The 14,846-nt window shown below is 51.1% G+C and overlaps 1 protein-coding gene across 2 annotated transcripts in view; it reads right to left on the reverse strand.

The window, feature by feature from the left end:
- Positions 1 to 7: 7 nt before the first annotated feature.
- Positions 8 to 14,846, reverse strand: part of LOC125709212 (solute carrier organic anion transporter family member 5A1) — a 31,453-nt gene continuing 16,614 nt past the window's right edge. For both annotated transcript variants that reach the window (XM_048977453.1, XM_048977452.1), the window contains 8 exons: positions 11,733 to 11,865; positions 11,271 to 11,488; positions 8,438 to 8,602; positions 6,304 to 6,502; positions 4,795 to 4,954; positions 3,792 to 4,033; positions 3,616 to 3,680; positions 8 to 3,237 (listed from right to left, as the gene is read on the reverse strand). In XM_048977453.1, the coding sequence (XP_048833410.1) occupies positions 2,789 to 3,237; positions 3,616 to 3,680; positions 3,792 to 4,033; positions 4,795 to 4,954; positions 6,304 to 6,502; positions 8,438 to 8,602; positions 11,271 to 11,488; positions 11,733 to 11,860 (1,626 nt within the window). In that variant the 5' untranslated portion in view covers positions 11,861 to 11,865 and the 3' untranslated portion in view covers positions 8 to 2,788. The remainder of the gene's footprint in view (positions 3,238 to 3,615; positions 3,681 to 3,791; positions 4,034 to 4,794; positions 4,955 to 6,303; positions 6,503 to 8,437; positions 8,603 to 11,270; positions 11,489 to 11,732; positions 11,866 to 14,846) is intronic.

Genomic DNA, 14,846 nt, shown 5'->3' on the forward strand with positions numbered 1-14,846 from the left:
GCATCCATACATTTTTACCATTTTTATTGACAAATATCAAGTATTCAAGGTATTTGCAAACCAAAATGTTCACAAATATTGTATTGATTTAGCTTCCTGACGAACATTTTTTTTTTTTCATTTTAAAGGGGTTCCTGAAATAAATAAGACAATATTGATATAAATGAAAAAAAAAAAGTTGCCCCCCACCCCCCAAGATGTAACCCCCACACTCCACAGGGGCATGACAAGATGCTTGTGTTACAAACACCTTTTGTAACAGCGAGAGGAGGTATGAGGTTGAGAAATGCCCAGAATCATCATCAAGCACCCCCCCCCCCCCCCCCCCACCCACCGCCCTAAAACAAAATAATTAGTGCAAGCATACTGACCCAAATCCTGACCTCTCCTTCAGCTCCTTTCAAGCTGGTTGTGAGGAAAAACCATCACTCTGGATGGCTTGGAGCAGTGCGGCAAACGGTACAGTCAGTAAGAGCATTTCCAGAAGATCATGGAGGATAAGTCAGGGTGAGAACCTCAGCCAAGCTGCGTCTGAGCCAACAGCAGATACTGCCATACTGCGCGGTCGACGTGCACAGAGGTGGTCACCCTGAATGCGTATTCAGGCTTTCACATTGTATATCACAAAATGTTCAGTTCGGCCACTTCAAATATGTACATTATTCTCTACTGGGGTATGACATGCCTGCTGGGGAAAAGCACTAAGGATTCTGCTCTTTGCATCATTCCATTTTCAAAATATTTCTGACTGCGAGTCAGAATCTGCAGCTGTCATCTTAAAAAAAAAACAAAAAAAACACTGATCTCACAACTACTGTTTAGTAAATGCAAATGAATCAAGACACCGTGACTGTCGTCTATCAGTGCCAATTATATGCTGTTGGAATTAAATAATTTCGGACGCGTTCACGATGCCTTCAGCTTCGCGCTGCTGGAAACTACACTCCAGCTGTCCTGATATATTTCCGGAGATATGAACGGACGGTGCGTCGGCACAGTGCTGACCATCTGCAGGCCAGAAGTTCATTCACAGAGTAATGCAGACCTTCTCACCCCGCAATAGCACCCCCTACAGGAAGGGGGTGGGCACAGGAGATCCCTGTTTAACGCTGCTAATACGCTGGACTAGCAGTTAAGACGTTTGTTTTTTGTTTTTTTTTTTTACTTTGGTAATTTCATCATATCCTTTAAACGCCATGAACGGAAAGAAATGGAAATTTGCGTTGCAGATCCTTCACTGTTTTTTCTGCACCATACGTGCACATCCACAGAGAAATCTCCTCCCTCACCACTGACCTAATCATGTCACCACTGTACGTCATACCCATTCTGACCAGCAGGGGATCTCAGCTGTCCTGCACCTAGGCTCTGCCATTTGCTTTGAGTTTACATACTGCTGTTTTGTTATCGATTACTCCGGACATACAGTAGTTACATGCATGCTTACTGCACTACTGGTTAAAATCTTAACTGATTAAGACAGAAGCCTCCCACACATCCGGTGATCGAAAGAGCGCAAGTGGAGTCAGAAGCCGTTCGACTGGGGGCACCATCAAGCACAGACTCACCCTCTGGGTCTCCCATCCTCCCCTGCCAAACCAGTGGGTTCCAGGCTCCTCAGCTGTGGCCAGGCTGTATCACATATGCGACTTGCGCTACTAGGGGGCGCTGTTGAGGGTAGGCTGTGCGCACCGGGCCTAAAGCAGGAATCAGCCATGTTCTGCTCTTCGTTGGCTGATCTTGCAAAGGTCATGGGCAGAGGTGGAGGAAACCATGCCTCCCCTGCAGGTACGAGAGCACCTGGACCGGCGGAGGCTGTCCGCCCAAGGGGGAATCGGCCATAGCTAAGATGCTTCCAACACTGCATGGGCATACAGGCGGCTAACATTAATCATCACGGGGAATGGGCCACTCACCTGAGCCACCCACGGGGGGGGGGAGGGGGGGGGCACATCATGCTGGGAAACTCTTTGTGCCACTTGATCCCCCTCCTTTTTACTGAAATCAGTGACTGTGAGCCCATGTACACGTCGTGGCTGGCAGGACCACAGGAAGTGAACAGGCTCAGCTCAGTGCCCCCTGCAGGAGAGCTTTGGGAATTTCCCTTGTCCCACTTACGATACGGTACTGGAGGGACAGGAGCGAGAAGAAGCTAGAAAGAAAGCTGTGGCGATCAGAAGAGGAGAGCAGGAGGAGGAAAGAGGAGAGGACCGGCGACGGAATAGGAAGGCACAGGAAGGGAAGGGGGATGGACCAAAAATGGAAGAGGGAGACACACACAGGGGGGAGGGGGAGAGAGGGAACGGACTGCGGAGGGAAAAAAAACAGAACCGCAGAGGCAGAACATTTAATCAGCGAGGTTTGCGAACCATCATTCGACGCAAACAAGAGGTAAGCTGTCAAGGAGAGCAAACAGAGGAAAACAGAGAGCAGACGACGGCCTTCCATGAGCGGCACGCGAGCTGGGGGGGCTTGCATAGTACACATGTCCGTTGTGCTCACCAAACAGCTTATTTGCGGCATCTTAAACAGGTCTGTTCTGTATATCCAGGTAAGACTCCCTCACATAGCACCATGGTGGATCGGAACACTTCATACGGATTATGTTCTGCACGTGCTGTAGAGGGTAAATGTGTGAGGTGCACCACGTGGCAAGGGAACCGGGCCTCTAGCAATCGGGGGGGGTTTGGCAAGAGGACAGACCACGCATAAGCCAAAGGGGTGGGCGAAGCGTGGGGCAGGAAGGCACGTGTCCAGCATGGCTGTGGAGCGGGCGGGGGGCCTCGCCTCAGGCGCGCGCAGCGGTGCCCACAGGCGAGCAGACAGGCGGGCTTATTGCTTTGAGGGCATTGCCAGGGCAGCTTTGGCTGCTGGGCCCACGGTTGAGGGAGGGCAGGCCGGGGGGTTCGGCGCGGGGAGTGAAGGCGGGACAGGAGCGAGTCCGCGCATGGCTCTTCTGACCCCCGGCATGGCAGATGAGCTCGCTGACTGTGCCCAGAGGGGCGGCGTTCTGCTGCCAGCGCTCCATCCGCTCCTCCTTGCACTTGATGGAGTACCACGTGAGGAAGATGAAGATGAAGCCCACAAACTTAAGACTGGCGGCCAGCCCGAAGTAAACGAAGCGGAAGGAGGTGACGTCGTACTCCCAGCAGGAGCCGTGGATGCCACAGTCCTGCTGCCACAACATGCAGGTGGTGTCAATGACGGCGCCGAAGTAGATGGGTGTGGGAATGTATGCTGCAGAGGGCAGAGTCAGAGGTCACGCTTCAGAGATAAACTCCACCCGGCATTACAACATGCGGTTCAAACATCTTGAAGGCATAGAATACTTTCACTTCGTTTCTGCAGACCACTGGCACGGTGAAAAATATTTACACATTTCTGAATTTTCTTTTTTTTTTAAAAAAAAGAAGCCCTGCCGGTAACTATGGTTAGCAAGTAATTACAAACAGTCCAACGTCAAGGCTATGAGGGAATTGCTGCTAAAGAGAACAAGCTAACATGGCTCTTTTGAGAAAGGCTGCTATTCTAACACCCTGCTTTTAAGGGGGGCTTTTGCAGGGCACCTCCCAAATCAAACAGCAGATGGTGCCATTTTACCATATGCCGAACTACCAAGTGTTCGGAGAAGAACAAACTGCATTCCGAGCGCAAAAGGTCGTTCCTGCTCCTCTACGGACCTGGAGGGAGTCCGGAAAGACAGACTGTGTTTATGATCCCTCTGCGTGGGCAGTTCTTAAAAACGTATGTAGCATGTCTTCTCACTTTGAACGTCAGTGCTGCTCTCCTACCTAAGGGTCACAATGATGGCAGACGGCTGGGCACAGGCAGTGATGAGCGTGACGATGAAGAGGAAGATGAGGAAGGGGATGAGTGTGCTGCAGGTGCGGTCGCATTTGCCCAACACAGCATGGCCATTCTCGTTCAGGTAGGTCTTGACGATGACGAGCTGGAGCTGGTTGCCCTGCCCTCCTCCAGGAGGAGTGATGACTTGCCGGCTCTGGACACAGGCACAGTCCGTGTAGTTCCTGATCTGGGGTTAGACAGAGAGGCATGCGGTGAAACTGAGATTCAGGCAGGAACCTCACCTGTTGTTCAATGGAGAGCCACCTACCAGCCACTCTCTGAAAAGGTGGTCTTAGGTTACTCCAAAAATAACAACAAAAAATAAATAAGAGGTCATATACAATACACATTTTGGCCATTGCAGGGGGGAACTTTTCCTTTGCATTCCAGCTATGGCAGTAGGAATCTTTTCCCAGGTCCCCCCAGCCTTAGCGGTAGGGGAATTTTCCCCCGCTCTCCGGCCTTGACGGTAGGAGACTTATCCCTCGCACTGCGGTTGCGCTCAGCTATGGACTCCAGACTGCATTCGGGAATGCGATGAAGGCTGAGGCTTGGATTGCTTGTCCCACCACATAAAATGTTTCAGATCTGCACTTAAACTCCACAAAGCTATTCAGAAGGATGAAAGAGGCACTGCAACAGTAGTGAAAATACCCATCACGACGATCTGCTGCGTTGTTCTGTATCCTAGCCTGATGCAGAAAGGTGTCCCTGAAGAACACACCTTCCCTATGTCAGCCTCTCCTCTCAGTGCCGTTACTTACCTTCCTACGCATTTGCCAATATTGTCTACTTCCTATCTCAGATTGATGTGTGCTAAGCCCTGGGAAACAGAGACTGTTTACCACGAGAACCTTCATTTAAGTGACATATCAGGGTGGCCTTTAAAGCAGCAGAATACAGCTGGAATCCCTAAGCACAGTGGCACACGCTGGTAGTTAAACTCACTCCGGTGCTGTCGTTGCCCACACTGCCGCAGCCCGCTAGGCAGGGGTTGAAGTAGGTGATGCCGTCAGATCCGCAGACAGGGGCATACTCGTGGATCCTGCAGCCACAGTTCACATTGCAACTGCCGGTCAGGTTCCGCTGGGTCAGGGTGAGTGTGGGCCTGTAGGGGACAGTCACAGTTCAGTACAGACACAGCGCTCCACCCCCCCACCGGGGAAAGTCTCCCACTGGTTTTGGATCAAAGATGGTTTTCTTTTGAGAAAAAAAAAAGCTAAATTGGTGTTAAATGATTGTAGAACAGAATGGCTCAAAGAAAATGTGGACAAGCTCATGTTGATGCGGGGGGCGGGCCTTACCCTATGGTGTAAGGGATGTTGAGGCGGGAGGCGGGCCTTACCCTATGGTGTAAGGGATGTTGAGGCGGGAGGCGGGCCTTACCCTATGGTGTAAGGGATGTTGAGGCGGGAGGCGGGCCTTACCCTATGGTGTAAGGGATGTTGAGGCGGGAGGCAGGCCTTACCCTGTGGTGTAGGGGATGTTGAGGCGGGAGGCGGGCCTTACCCTATGGTGTAAGGAATGTTGAGGCGGGAGGCGGGGCCTTACCCTATGGTGTAAGGGATGTTGAGGCGGGAGGCGGGCCTTACCCTATGGTGTAAGGGATGTTGAGGCGGGAGGCGGGCCTTACCCTATGGTGTAAGGGATGTTGAGGCGGGAGGCGGGCCTTACCCTATGGTGTAAGGGATGTTGAGGCGGGAGGCGGGCCTTACCCTATGGTGTAAGGGATGTTGAGGCGGGAGGCGGGCCTTACCCTATGGTGTAAGGGATGTTGAGGCGGGAGGCGGGCCTTACCCTAATGGTGTAAGGGATGTTGAGGCGGGAGGCGGGCCTTACCCTATGGTGTAAGGGATGTTGAGGCGGGAGGCGGGCCTTACCCTATGGTGTAAGGGATGTTGAGGCGGGAGGCAGGCCTTACCCTGTGGTGTAGGGGATGTTGAGGCGGGAGGCGGGCCTTACCCTATGGTGTAAGGAATGTTGAGGCGGGAGGCGGGCCTTACCCTATGGTGTAAGGGATGTTGAGGCGGGAGGCGGGCCTTACCCTAATGGTGTAAGGGATGTTGAGGCGGGAGGCGGGCCTTACCCTATGGTGTAAGGGATGTTGAGGCGGGAGGCGGGCCTTACCCTAATGGTGTAAGGGATGTTGAGGCGGGAGGCGGGCCTTACCCTAATGGTGTAAGGGATGTTGAGGCGGGAGGCGGGCCTTACCCTATGGTGTAAGGGATGTTGAGGCGGGAGGCGGGCCTTACCCTATGGTGTAAGGGATGTTGAGGCGGGAGGCGGGCCTTACCCTATGGTGTAAGGGATGTTGAGGCGGGAGGCGGGCCTTACCCTATGGTGTAAGGGATGTTGAGGCGGGAGGCGGGCCTTACCCTATGGTGTAAGGGATGTTGAGGCGGGAGGCGGGCCTTACCCTATGGTGTAAGGGATGTTGAGGCGGGAGGCAGGCCTTACCCTGTGGTGTAGGGGATGTTAATGCCTCCAAGGTTGATGCTCTCACAGCCCACGATGAAAAGCGTGGAGAAGCAGAGCAGCGAGACCCCACTGCAGATCATGGCCAACTTGGCGGACTCCCGGGCACCCAGTTTCAGCTTCTTGATGATGTAACCCCCCAGGACAATGCCCACCCCAGCGCTTGGCACAATAATCACACCTGAGAGAAGGAAGGAAGAGGACAGAGATGCCATCTGAGGAATCTGGGAGCCAAGAGAGAATCGCAGCACAATGGACTTTAAGGAGAATCTACATCACAGAATTCATGCAGAGTAACCCATCAAATAGGTATCACTCCAGGAGCTTGGAAAGTACCTGATGATCAGAGGGACACAAAATCCCATGGCCATCATTACTGCCCCCTGGAGGACTGGTGCTATGAATCGACCTCCCCACTGAGACAGATAGTACAACACAACACCAGGGGGGGAGGTTCTTTGTCAAGCAAGATGGGGGGGGGGGGGGGTACGGTAAGGAGTAAGGAACGGTAAGGAGTCCCTGGCGGGGGCACGGGACATGTGCTCAGGCTGACCGGTTAGCTCAAAGCCCCAAGCCCCCGTAGATGTGACACAGGAGGAGGGCCTTACGCACCACACCAAGGAGATCCGGCCAAGAATCACGAAACAGAAGCTCCGCGGTGTGTCGATATGTCTCCAATGGCCAACATGCCATTACATCCAAAATGGTGTCGGTCCCAGAGCCCAGTGAGATTCTCAAACTCACTGGACTCACAGGAGCACTCACCACAGGTCCAGCCCAGCAGGGGGCGCCAAAATCAGAGTCTTCAGGATGCGCCGGGAGGGCGATCCACATCACAAGGCATTGCAGTGTCGTCATAGTAACCATACTGCTACAATGACTCTGCTGCTGTATCCCGGCAACAAACTCAAGTATTGGAGAGTAATGGCAGGAATGAAGGCCTCTTCATTGACAGTGCTCGGTCATCCCCAAGGACATGATTTTCAGGGGGCACAATTGTGGGATACAGCCATCTTCACATTTTAAAAGGACAATTTTCCCAAAATGCATCACTAAAGGATACATATATTGATCCATCCATCTTTCATAAGTGCTTAACCAGTATGTGGTTAAACTACATTTAATGGTAATAAAACAGATACATCTATATTTCCAAATGCCTTGCTGGACAACCTTCCCAAAAAATATAGAAACACGAGGCCATTTTATTTTTATTGCTGCATAAACTGTACCATTAAATATGGCAACATGAAGATGACACTTTCTAACACATTAGTCCCTATAGAGATTAACAGGATCATGAGAGATGGCGGGCAGGTAGAACACCTTCTTCCAACGGGCCAATCCCTCCCTCTTGAAACCTCCGCTTCATCCCAAAAAAAAGGTAGGAGGATGATGGGGGGGGGGGGGGGGGGCTCGTAGCCTGAGCTCAGCACGCACAACACAGTAGGCTGGGATTGGGTGAAACCATACCAGCCTCAGGAAGGAGGTGCACTTATGACAGGCATTAACCTGGTCGGTCCCCAGGACACTGATCACTGCTGGGATTGCCTGAAGACACGCCCAGAGGACACGCCCAGAGCACAGCCTGAGAGGACACAGCCTGAGAGGACACAGCCTGAGAGGACACAGCCTGAGAGGACACAGCCTGAGAGGACACAGCCTGAGAGGACACAGCCTGAGAGGACACGCCCAGTGGAAAACATTTTTTTGCAAACTGCAGCCTGGCTCTTCCCTGTTCTCATTGGTGAGGGGCTTCTGCCTAGTTTTATAGGTCTTTATGGTCTGTTAGGAGTCCTAGCACTTCTTACTATGCTATCAGTGCACTTCCCACCCCTTAATGTTTCCTATTCCTTGTGAAGGTCACTTGAGGTCACCCTCCGATTTATGAGGCACTGCTGGATAAGTTGACAGTCATCTCTGGCATCACAAAGTTGCTTGTTCTCGCTGCCTGGCTGGTTTGTGGCCATTGCCACTGTCTCCTCTTTCACATTGTTACTGTATACTTCTGTCTTAGAGATTTTGAGCTTGGAAGCAGCCTGCGTTCACCTGGATTTAAAATTGCAGATTAAAAAAAAACCACACAGACACACAGACACACACACACAGCCCCCACCTGTGTAGATGCTGGCGTTGGACGCTGGAATCCCGAACTGAGACTCAATGAACTTGGGGATGAAGGTGATAAATGCAGTGACGATGGCACTCTCCGCCGTGTAGGACAGGCTGACGAACAGGAATGTCATGTTGCTCAGGATCCGGACGGCGGCCCGGGGGAGATCTGCAGGGAGGGGGGCAGGGGGTCAGGAGGCTGCTGACACCCCAGGCCGTGCCAGGCCCTGGGGCCACAGAGCCGCAGCCTGAGGGATGTCGTCCAGAGCAGCATCAGGACCTTGCTTTGTTTTATGACTGCGGGACCAGATCCATTCAGCGGTTCATTTCACAGCAGGCGGCCCGTTTAATGAGGAGGTCTCGTACCGCAGGAAGGTCCGCCTGACAGCGACGGTCCATCTGCGGTTAAATCTATCCCGTAATGTGCTCCTTCCTGGTAACACCAAGCGTGGCACTGAGCTTCCTGAACCAGTAACACCTCTGATTTGCATCGGTGTCGTCTTGCACATGCTGCTAGTAAATGTGCCGTGTTCAACAGCCAATCAGGACGTATGTTAGCGTGTTACTGTAGATGATGACAGTAACATGAAACCTCCCCATTCAACGAACCACCAGCCTTTGTCATCAGAGACACAATATGAGGGACACAATATCAAACCTCAGATGTCCCCAGATTGGAGGGAGGGGGCAGGTTAATTACTACGCTGCGAGAATCCCTGCCCCGCACTGTTATTCAAGGTGACTGAAACGTATAATTTACCCATCATTCATCTCTACGGCATTTTCAGGAGTGATCCAGGTCATTTTGGTGCGTCAGTGTTGCCCGCCTGGGATTTGACCCAAAACCCTTCTGCTGAGGAGCACAGAGTGAAACAGCTCACTAAGGCAAACTTAAACACCCCCCCCCACCCAGGAACCGCTGAAACCATTGCCCTGGCTGCAGGGGCGCACGGTGAACCTTTCAGACCTGACAAATATACAAAGGGGTTTGTAACAGCTTGGGGGGGGTCGAGACACCCAGGGACAGCAGACTGCTTGCTGCCGCAGCTCCTATCGAGGGTAATTTTTGCCGGACGTGTTTCCGTAAAGAGACGTGCTGTACTTTCATCATTCTGAGGCTGATTATGTCCCTAATCTTCAGATACGCTCATATGACGACCAGGGCAGATAAACTGCTGAATTAAGTCAAGCTTCAGCCGAGCGCAGTCTTCCTCAGACTTGATAACCTTGCATCTTTACGTCAGATTGCTTTGGTGGAACAGCACAGCACAGGGGGCAGGAGCAAGGGCAGCTGGCCAGCTCTGCTCAGGCAGACTGCAGGATTTACTACCTCGTACTCTAATACCCGGTTAGCTGCACTGGGTCCTTAAAATAATCCAGGCAGATCAAATCATTCTGGGCATTCTGGAGGTAGAAGGTTCTATCGCCAGAACGAGGGAAACACGGTTAGAGGAATTTATCCGAATTGATCCTGACAGTGTCCGACTGTTCACTGCTTATTGGATTTTCTAATCTTGTTATGAATGACAAAAGCTTTTAAATCCTTTGAGAAATAAGTGAAATACAACCATAATGAAGAAATGATGAGTTATTCCATGGCTGAGTCCCGCTCTCTGTCTATCTGTCTAACCCAGAGGTGCCTTTACTCCTCAAGGAAGCTCAAGGCAGTATCGCCCCAGGCCAGCTTCCCCCCCAGCACCCCCTGTATAAGACAAAGTGAAAACGGACGGCTAGGTCTGCGCCCCCTCAGAAGATGGTGCCCTAGGCGGCTGCCAAATGGGTTGATTGGCACTGGATCCTAATGGATGGACCAGCACCAGCTGAGGGTGTCAGGCAGCAAAACCCGTTCAATGTAAATCTGCTTCAGACTTTAAGGACATTTTACTTGTCAAAACAATAAACAAACAAACAAAAAAAACCTTAGTATCTTTCTGTAAAATGCATCCGGCCGAGGCAGTGTATACTGTAACAAACACTGACAATTTGTCAAGAATGATTTAGAAAGCATTGTGGAACGATCTTCTTCGGCCACATTTCACACTCTTAAATTTGATTTAGCATCAGGATGGACGGAGGGGCGTAATATGAAAGCCGAAACACTAGAACCTTCTAAAAGGTTTTTAAGGTACTAAAAATAGGACCTTTTGGAAGGTTTGAGGTTCTAAGAATAGAAGCTCCTAAAAGGTGTTGTAGCCAAAATCGATAACAGGAATATGTGGTTCCGAAGACAGGTTGAGTACACATCTCGGTGGTACACAAGCGGCTCTCCTTCTGGGACTGCAGCTCCTTAGTTACAGGATCAAGTTCCTTACGGGCACAGTCAGTCACAAAGAGATTTCACCTTCCTGCTGACCTTCAAAGCTTCAAAAGATTTATTTCTGTGAGTCTGGTGCCAGACAGAGAGTCTTTCCCGGGGCTGTGAAGCAGACCAGTGAAACATGACAGGTTAAGGACCTCATATTTCACAGTCATGGATGCTGTTCAGAGATGTCTTCAACATAACGTCTATAAAATATCGATTAATGGTGGTGTGGTGACCCTGTACATTGCACCAGCGGCTCTTCACACCTCCACGTCGTCCCTTAATGATGGTCACTAAGCAATCATGAGAAACCCAATGAAGGTCCTTGAGACTAGCACCAGGAACCTGCCGTCTACAATACGAGGAATGGAGGACAAAATCTACTGGGTTGAATGCTCTACACAAAGCGACAAACTAGCAGAGATGAAAAGCTCACCAGGTCCACGGTGAAGATACAGATGACACATTCATTCATGACCAAGCGCGGGGGGGGCTGACGTGGGAAGCACGCGAAAGCCAGCAGAGGGCGCAGTACCTTTGATATCCTTCCCGAAACCCATGGAGGAGGTGACGGTCTGGTCTTTGCTACCAGACTTCTCTTTCATGATGTCCTCGTCGCTGGAGACGTCATTGGCGGCCATCTTTTTCTTCTTCTTCTTCCTCTTGAGGCGTGGAGGAAGCTTTTTGGGGAAGGTGAACATAGGGAAGATGACGAGGAGCATGGCCATGGCGCAGAGCAGGAAGCCGCTCCACCTGTGTGGCACGGAGAGAGAGAGAGATACACACACAGCACGTCAAACCCAAGAGCAGAGATACCAGAAGGATGACAGCGTTATGCAGCACCCAGACAAATGTATGTACACACACACACACACACGCGCCAGAAAGCTCACAGCATGTCATACAGACGATTTTGACCGCTAATTCAGAGGACAAAGGAAACCTGCATAAATCATGCATCATCCAAACATCGAGGGCTCCCACGCTCGGAGCTTACCAGTTCCCCACGAAACGCGGGTCACTCTGATCGATGGTCACGATGGTTTTCGGATCCACGTAGAATCCGATCAGAACCCCTCCCAGCAGGTAGCCAACGGCTGGGCCCAGTGCTCCCATGACATACATGATTGCTGGAAAAAACGGAACCGGTCAGTAAGGAATCCTACTGTCCGGTTAAATACTGAGGCAGAAACCCAACACTACAGCGCCTCTGGTTTAACTACACAAGTACTACAAGCCTGCACTAAGGTGAAGGATGGAACACAGGGCTCTGTGGGGGGTGTAAGACAGCAAAAGTGAGAGTGGTGTAATGGCTGTGATGGGGATACTGGTCCACAGGTCCATATGGACCCAAAACCTAGAGAGCCCCTAGTGGAATTCCAGTCAGGCCAGTCAGACCAGTGAGACAGGCTCAATAAACTGGACCTTTGTGGTGACTCCATCACAACTCCGCGTGGGCTCCTCCTGCTTTTATCGGAGTTCCATTGCGGTCGTCTCTCTGGGGGTGACACACAGAAGTTTCCGGAACCTGAACTTTCCTCCAAGTGGCCTCCCTGCCGGTAAATCCCTGTACCAGACTTACAGTCTGCACCAATTGGCTTAATACACAGATTAACATTTCATTTATTTAGCGCACTCTTTCAGTGACGTACATATTTGAGAAAGCAGGGTGGGACAGTCCCTGCGGCAGCTGTGGGCCCCGCAGTATCACTTCCCTAACTCGGGGATTTGAAGCTGGTGACCTTCTGATCTTAGGTACAGCATTATCACGAGCTGGGCTACACGCTGCCCCAAAATGTAAACTGCCAGCAGGATGAAGGTGGTCCTGCCTGGTGACCTTCCTCCTCCTCTTCCTCTGGCCAGATCCCATACTCTCCTCTTTTTGTCCAATCAAATGATGCATGGAGTCCCTGACTGCCGAGGCTGGACACCTCTCGGGGAGCCGTGACACCTCCCCACGCGTGACAGCGACACCATCGGCATGCGACGGCCCCCAGACTCCTGAAAGCATCCAGCACTTTATCAAGCCATGAAGCCTTTTCACAGACACCCAGCATGCTGTGTGTGTGTGTTTTCATAAGCCATGAACAGAAGCCACCTGCTGTCTGAGAAGATGAGCCTGTTAGGGTTAAAGACACCCCCTCCCCAACCCCCCCCGAAACACTGCAAGGTGAAGCTATGTTTCATTACCCTGAGAGGAACATTTACTGCGTTCATTCAGGCATAAAGACAGATCCCCACCCCACAACAAGCCAGCTGCACCCTCAGGGTCACACCGGGGGGTTGGTCCTCAGCCCATGCATGGCTGAACACCATTGGCGATGACTGGCTCACGGTGACCCCCCCCCCCCCCCCCATGTGGCTCCAAGTTTACATCACACTTACTCTGGTGTCAGCAGATGCCAATAGCTACCTTAAGCACGGTTAAAATGCCTAAATCTAAACTAACAGTCTGATGTGTGGCAGCATTCCACTTAAAAGGGTTCCGACACTGGGGAGTTATGTAAATTTGTTAAGTATTTTGTAGAACTGTCGTGATTACTCAACTAGACTCGATTATCGATTGAAATTTTCCTTCGGGATTACTCAGCGATATAGCTAGAGGAAGACCCGCATGGCGGATGATGTTCTAAATGAAAAGCGAAAGCATCAGTTGTGTGGAAGCACATCGCATGAAAAGGGAATGAAAATGCATCGTCTATCAGTATTGCGACACCGAACTTAAATACCATCACATAACAACTGAAATGCATCTTAAAAGACGACGCTCAGGTCCAATGGGCTCATCCAGTAACGCCAAGTTGCAATTTAACCTCTTAGAGTAGCCACGCCTGTTTTTGTCGTCACTTTTGCCTAATTTACTTCGTACTATTCCTGTATGTCAAAATAATTGCCGCTTAAATGAAAGTTAGCCCATTGCTTAGCTACATCATCTTACATAAGGTACATAATAGACCTAACCATAAATTATTATTATTATTTTATCCTGTTAACGTATGTTTTAGAGCTGAAGGATATAGAAAACGTTTTATTTGAAACCACTCTGAAGCCGAATAACTGCAAGCGGTCCCTCATTTCCTGCGTCCGCGTCCTGACTCGCCACGAGACACCTGCTCATTTAACGGCCTGCGCACTCATACCTCTGCTACGCCCAGACAAGCCGCTATTTCACGAGATTGATCCACAGTGATCTGTTTCCATAAACGGAATCGTCATATTTCTAATTAATGAAATGTCATGACAGAAAGATGACAGTCAAATCCAAATATAACTGAAGCGCTTTTGTTTACCAGAGGGAACTGTAAACACCCTCACAGCCAAAAAGCCAATTAAGCCGACGCCTGTGAGGGGCCCGGCCTTTCGCGACGGCGTGTTTGCGCTCTGCTCGGCTGAGCCGCTTTGAGCCTAGCCGGGCGTCCGCTTCTGCTCTGCTGCGTTACGAGGTGGAAGCGCGTCTTCACCATCTCCGTTCTCCCCCCTTTTCATGTGCTCTCTACTGCCTTCTGTGGCACGTGCAAAAAGCGCCGGTCACATGACATTGATTTCATGCTACATGTCATACAAGTGAGGCTGCGTTTCACAGGAGCCCTTGCACCCACTGGTGTAGATGACATACAGGAAGGGGCAGGCACCGAAACAGAGGACAGTCTGTCAAACACCCTTATTTTGGGAGGTGTGTTGGCATTTACCCCCCAAACCTGACACTCCAAATGCAGCCAGCCTGGATGATCGGTGCTTCACACCCAGAGCTGTCTGTATAATTACATAAATAAATAAGTTCTCCAAATGGCCTGTGGAGTTTTCTCACTTCAGGATAAAAGGAAATCTGCAATATAAGCTGGGGTACAGCCAGTCTAGGGCACTAGGGCATCTCTGGGCAGTGGCCGACACCTTTGAAATCATTTCCTGCTGCTCACCCATCACTCAGGGTCCAAGTTGTAGGCAGGACCCCTAAATCCTGCAGCAATCCATGATCTGTTCCAGACGGGTATCAGGGGGGTCTTCCCCATCCTAGACCCTCGTGGGTACGGCAGGGCCCTGGCATAGCTGTCTGTGTTTAGCAGACCTGATGCGGAATTGGCCGGGCTGCCGTACCATCCAGGAAAGTGCA

The sequence above is a fragment of the Brienomyrus brachyistius genome, chromosome 15 (genome assembly GCF_023856365.1).
Source record: "Brienomyrus brachyistius isolate T26 chromosome 15, BBRACH_0.4, whole genome shotgun sequence".
NCBI lineage: Eukaryota > Metazoa > Chordata > Actinopteri > Osteoglossiformes > Mormyridae > Brienomyrus > Brienomyrus brachyistius.